Source organism: Chrysochloris asiatica, unplaced genomic scaffold (genome assembly GCF_000296735.1).
Source record: "Chrysochloris asiatica unplaced genomic scaffold, ChrAsi1.0 scaffold00130, whole genome shotgun sequence".
Lineage (NCBI taxonomy): Eukaryota > Metazoa > Chordata > Mammalia > Afrosoricida > Chrysochloridae > Chrysochloris > Chrysochloris asiatica.
Genome location: NW_006408648.1, coordinates 8870651 through 8876700, shown reverse-complemented (window position 1 = coordinate 8876700; position 6050 = coordinate 8870651). Strand labels below are relative to the sequence as shown.

At 45.9% G+C, this 6050-nt stretch overlaps 1 protein-coding gene across 8 annotated transcripts in view; it reads left to right on the top strand.

Annotated features, from left to right (window-relative positions):
• The first annotated feature begins 3578 nt into the window (after positions 1-3578).
• DLG1 (discs, large homolog 1 (Drosophila)) overlaps positions 3579-6050 on the top strand; it is a 315798-nt gene continuing 313326 nt past the window's right edge. For 5 of the 8 annotated variants that reach the window (XM_006869407.1, XM_006869406.1, XM_006869404.1 and 2 more), the window contains exons 1-2: positions 3614-3632; positions 4280-4411. In XM_006869407.1, coding sequence (XP_006869469.1) covers positions 3614-3632; positions 4280-4411 — 151 coding nt within the window. Of the gene's footprint in view, positions 3633-4279; positions 4412-6050 lie in introns of all 8 variants that reach the window. The other 3 variants (XM_006869405.1, XM_006869400.1, XM_006869402.1) reach the window with 1 other exon arrangement.

Sequence of the window (6050 nt, the reverse complement as noted above, 5' to 3'; positions counted from 1 at the left end):
GCCCTCGCCCCCCATTTTGGGTAGCCAATGTCCAAGTTGCCCATCCCTGTCTACTCTGTGTGTGGAGGTGGTGGGAATGATTCTTGCTGTAAGGACTTTTTCCTTCTTTTGAGCTATTGCTTTCATAGGTGTACGTCAAGTTCATCAAATTGTATGAGAATATATATATATATTTTTTTTCCTCTTCTTTTTACTTCTGGTTGAGCTCTGATCATCCAGTCATCTAAGAAGCCAGGACAAGTAGGTATTATCTGCAAGTGTGGGTATTCTTATGCATATGTCCTCTCTTCTTATCAGCTGGATGCTTCCTTCGCTCTCCACTCTAGTCCTCTGTGGCTAAGTCACTGACTCTGGGCCCAAGGGTCCCCAGGTTTTGCCACACTGCTGGCCAACCAGGTCTTCACCCGGGTTCACAGAAGTCTATTGAACGTTGTAGGGCTAAAGAGCTTATTTCTTTTTATCTTCATTGACTAACAAGTGAACATATATGAATGATATCAAGAGAGGGTAAACTTTCCTCCTGAATTCTGAAGAGATTCCATTCTTAGACTCCACTCATCATTCATTCCATTCACTGTTGACTATTGAAGTCTGATCAGTTAAAGTACCCATGGCATCTTGTTCATATTAGCCTCCCACGTCCACCCTCACACTTCTATTTAAGCTTCTTGCTTTTGAAAGTCTCCTTCCAACTCTTCCAAGAAGCCCTAGTGGCACAGTGGTTTAAGTGTTTGACTACTAACAGCAAGGTGGATGATTCAAATTCACGGGTGATTCCATGGGCGAAAGATGAGGTTATCTGGCTCTGTAAAGATTTACAAATTCAGAAACCCTAGGGAGCAATTCTACACTGTCCTGTAGGATCCCTGAGTGGGAATCGACTCAATGGCAGGGATTTTGACTTGGTTCGGTTTGCTTCACTCTTCCATTTCTACTTCCTTTATGCGTGGTTGCTTTAACTGTTGCTCAAGCTTCCAAGATGTTTGATCCAGAAGAGCACAGAAATCTGCTGCCAGTATACCAATACACCACTGTCAAATTACCTAAAATTACAATGGAAAGAGCCCAGACTGGAGCTAGGATATCTGAATTTGGGGCTGCCCTGTTACTAATTGGAGTCTTGGTGTGGCATCATAGGATAAGTACGCTACCTCAAAGTCTGTTTGAACCCCAAGGTTTGCGTTTCAGTCTCACTAGCAACTCTGGTTAGAACCAACTTACTTGGCACTTAACAACTGTTACTAATTAGGCTGTGTGCCCTAGGGCAACTTTCTTACCTCCTCTGGACCTCAGTTTATTTTAAATTGAAAGAACGGCTCTAGTTGAGCTCTAAGGGAGTCAGGCGATGACAAGAAGTTAGGATTCCAAAGTGCAATCTTTATAAAAGTGAAACTCACCGGTCAGCATCTGGGTAGTTGTTATGGTTACAACATGAAGTTTCCCTGATTCTCCTTTATTATTCATGGGTACAGTCTCAGCCTCGAAAAGCTGTCAGGTTTGTTAGGAAGAGTCTTCCGGATTTGAGAGACAGGAGCTCCCAGTTTCCAGTTGTTACTAATTCTGGGTGACTTTGGAAAAATCCTTTAATCTGGACATCAGAGGAAGGAGGTTCCTGTTTCTCATACACTGTAAGACTCGGACAGTGACTGAGAGACCTTTCGGCAATTCCCCTTCAACAATCCCGGTGGCTCTGACCCGGAGCCGGCTCCCTAGTCCCTCTCTGAGGCTCAGTCGAAACCTAAACTAGCTTTGCGGGGCCAAAGCACCTCAGTCTTGGAGGAGGTTGGAGGTGGTCACAGGTGAACTATTAAAGGGACCGCCAGAGCTTAGGTAATACCTGAAACTGATGACAGGGCGAGGAAGCAGGCATAGGGAAATGAATGAGTGAATAAATGAGTGAACAACTCTTCTCTTCCCTTCCTTAAAAGTGAAATACTGTGACTTTGTCTCGTGGATTTTAAAAAATTCTCTATCGTAACTCTCAAACTCTTACTAAATTAACCAATCTTTCTATTTTATGCGTCCTTCTTTAATTAAAAACTACTGAGGAGCAAATAGTAACTTAAAAAATAAATTAGTACAAAGTGTAGAGTTGGCACCCCCGCCCTGACTCCTCCCCTCGTCCCCTCCCAATCCACTCTCTCCCCCGCCCTAGGCGTGGGTGGCGCTGTCTGCTCCTCCCCAATGCGGCTTTTCCTTGTTGGGAACCCCCCCACCCCCTCTCCCGGGGCGCCAGGCCATCTCCCCCTGCTGTGGAGTTGGAAACAGCACGTGCTTAGTGAGGTTAAGGGGGAGAATGTGTGTCCTGCATCTGGTGTAAGTGAGATCACCTCGCTTCAAGACACCTCTACCCTTCCGGTCCGGCACGCTGCTAGCCCAGAACCGCGGGGCACACTGGTGGGCTAGGGGCTAGAGCTAGGTGTGCTCTTCCAGGTCCACCCCGGACCACCTGTAGAGCCTGAGTGTCAACTCCTTTGTCCTCGGCGCCACTTAAGTGACCGCCCCTTTAAGCAAGCATGTTCACTTAGGATGCTCTCCTTGTCTCCCCTTTCAGCTCCTCTGCCCCCTTCTGGCATGCTCCCCCTCCAACCCAAAGGTAGCAACGCTGTGAGCCTGGGGCTCGGCGCGAGCCGCCTCCTCACTTCCCATTGGCTGAGAGAGCAGGGAAAGCGGTCACGTGGAGGCGCGGCAGTCCTGCTCCGGGGCCGCCATCTTGGCGGAAAGTTTGGGGGGAGAGCGATTGGGGGCGCCGAAGGCAGCGAGATTCCGGAGGTGGGGCGGCCAGGAAGGGAGCGGGCGAGCGGACGAGCGGGCCGTGGCAAGTGAGGAGGCGGCTTCGGCATTCGAGGAGGAGGAAGAGGCTGCGGGGCTGCGGCCGCTGAGGGGAGCTCCTCCCCCGTCCCCTCACCCCCTCAGCTCAGCTCCTCGAGCCCCGGGCGGGGCGGGGGGCGTGGAGCCGGGCCGGGCGGGGGAGCCGCCCTGAGTCGGTTCGGAGCGCACCCGAGCTCCGAGCGCAAGATTCGCTCGGGAACTTTGTGGCGGAGCCGCAGGTGTAGGGGACCGCGGAGGCGTGCATGTGGGGAGCGACAGCGTCGTGGAGAGCGGCAGCTGCCCTGTCCGGCCCCCACTTGAGTATCCCGGAGAAAGGCAAGCGAGAGGAGGGGGCTGGTACTGGGCGGGCCGCGCCGGCGGATTCCCGAGCGCTCCCAGCCACTGCTGGCTCCGGGGCCAAGGATCGGAGCGCCTCGGGAGCCCTTCTCGCGAGGCGGGTGGGGGGGCGAGGACTTAGGCCAGGGGTGGGGAGGTGGCCCCAAGGCTGGGCATTCGGTGGTGTGTGGAGAGGAGGATGCTTTCGAGAACTGAAGAATGCACTGCTGTCTGCTCTTACTTTGTAAGGGGCGCCCGCCCACCTCTAGGAAAAGGCTCTGCCTGTAGAGGGACTGGGCGCGCTGGGGTTTGGAGGCGCTTCTTTCACTGGGAAAAACTTTTCCAGGTGGGCTGTTGACATGGGGCTGGGAGAAAAGGTTAGTCTGACCACGACTAAGTCTTCCTTTTCTTTCTTTTCTGGTGGTGGTTTTCAAGGTGTGTGACCTGTACCTGATTGTGGAGAAAAATGCCGGTCCGGAAGCAAGGTGAGAATGTCTTTCAGAACTTTCTCCTGCATGTGTCCCTGGTTTTTCCGTACGTCTGTTTTGTGATTGCTACGTTTCAGTTACACAGTGTGTACGACTTTGCTGAGACAGTAAGGTCCTAGTTTAGCACTATTTAGGGAATCTGAGCTTCACATCATTTCAGAAGAAACGCCTGAATGTTAAACGTTCTACTTTGACAGCTCTCCAGTTAATAAAGAGACAATTAAATATAGTTTTAAAAACTCTGAATTGATATTTTAACATATCATCTTGTACTTCTTATTAAACACTAGTTTGTGAGCAAATGTGGAATACCAAGTACTAATATTTTAAAATACTTAGGATTTGAATTATAATCACAAATGACAGATGATTTGCTTTTTCACATCAGGTATTCTGAAACTGTGTTGATAATACTATGATCTTTTACTGTGGTGGGCAACCAGCATACATTTATTAGAAACTACTTGTCCTCCTCCTTTTTCTACTGTCAAATAACATGTTAAAAAAATTTTTTTTTGATCCACATCAGTTGATATGGAGGATTAGGGCAACTATTGAGATGTCTTGCAGAATCATTTGTCTGCTAGTTAGTGTGCAATACTTTGATGTAAATATATAATTTAATTTTGTTTTTCTCCTTTCAGATACCCAGAGAGCATTGAACCTTTTGGAAGAATATCGTTCTAAATTAAGCCAAACTGAGGACAGACAGCTCAGAAGTTCCATAGAACGGGTTATTAACATATTTCAGAGCAACCTCTTTCAGGCTTTAATAGGTGAGAATTAGAATTTTTATTTGTGACTGTTTGGCTTACTCCTTTGAATTCTGTTACTTGAAATCAAAGGGAATGCTGTTCTTGGCCCTCTCTATGGCACATTCAACAACTTGAATGTCTTCAGTGAGTTGTAGGTATTGGGTAGGCTAATATCCTTTCCAAAAATATATAACGACCAAAATAACTTCAGCACACTATTTCATTGGTCTTTGATAACATTGTTATGTAGTTTAGCATTAAGTAATAAAAGATGTAGGGGAAAGGTGCAAAAAATGTTTACAGACCCTGAAGATAGTTGACAGAATTATTGTTAGCTTGGTTCTATAGTTGACCTGCCTTACTCAGGATCCCTGAATGGTTCTATATTTAAGAGCATTCATCCCCTTAAAGTAGACCTCTATATAAACTTTGCATTCATGGAGTCACGATTTTAGGCTAGAACATGATCTTAGAGATGATCTTAAGAATAACTTCATTTTTTGAAAAATTGCAGTTGGGGCAAAAGTTTACAGAACAGATTAGTTTTTCCATTCAATAATTCATACATATTTTTTCTGTAATATCAGTTGTGATAATTTCAGATGATAATTTCATTTTACAGACAAGAAAATTGAGGCGGAGTTTTATTCTTTACTGTAACTTACATGTGAGGTGATACATGTTATAAAGAACATGATTAATATAGTCAAGCATCCTGACATTGGCATTGATTGAATGAGTTTATGTAATGCCTTCAGTGTTTTTAGGTCATTGTAGTATGCAGGTGGTGAAATAGAACAATGATTTTTAAGGTCTTCCCCTTTATAAGTAAAACAAAAATTTTTATTTTGTACACAACTCTCATATATAAAACAAGGTGCTCTGGCCCTCTCATCCACATACCTTGAGAAGTTTTCAAACTACTGAACTAGATTTATTCTTTCCAGTACTAAGACTCCTGGCATGGCACTGTAGGATAATAAGCTCTGGTGTGGCGCTGTAGGACATGCACTCAACCCCAAGGTCAGTTTGAACCACAGGTCTGTGGTTCAAACTCACTAGCTACTGCTTGGAAACTATATACAGGGTTATTTTGAGTCGGAACTGACTTCTTGTTGTTAATGTGCCTGGAGTCGGTTCTGACTCATAGCTACCCTGTACAGGGTGTCTGAGGCTGTAAATCTTTACGGGAGCAGAAAGCTTGATCTTTTACCCGCAGAACAGCTGGTAATTTCGAACTGCTGACCATGAGATTAGCAGCCCAATTTGTAACCACTACGTTACCGGAGCTCCTGACTGGACGGCACTTAACAACAAGTAGCATTTTAAAATCAGACTTACACTTTATTGTATTACATTTGTTTCCTCGGTAACTCCCAAATGGAAAAGCCCTTAACATTTATCTGTTGACAGTATGGTTGGTTGGTGGGAATAGAGAACTACCTTCAAGTTAGCATATCCTGTTAAATAACTTATTGGTAAATTGGTGCTGTCTACTAAATTTACTTGGAGTCCAGGTGTGGTACTGTGGGATAGCGCATTGGACTGCAGGATTGGTTTGAACCATATGGTCAGTGGTTCAAACTCACCATTCGCTCTGTGGAAACCCTATGCAGGGTCTCTATTAGTTGGAACTGACTTGATGACACTTAACAACAAC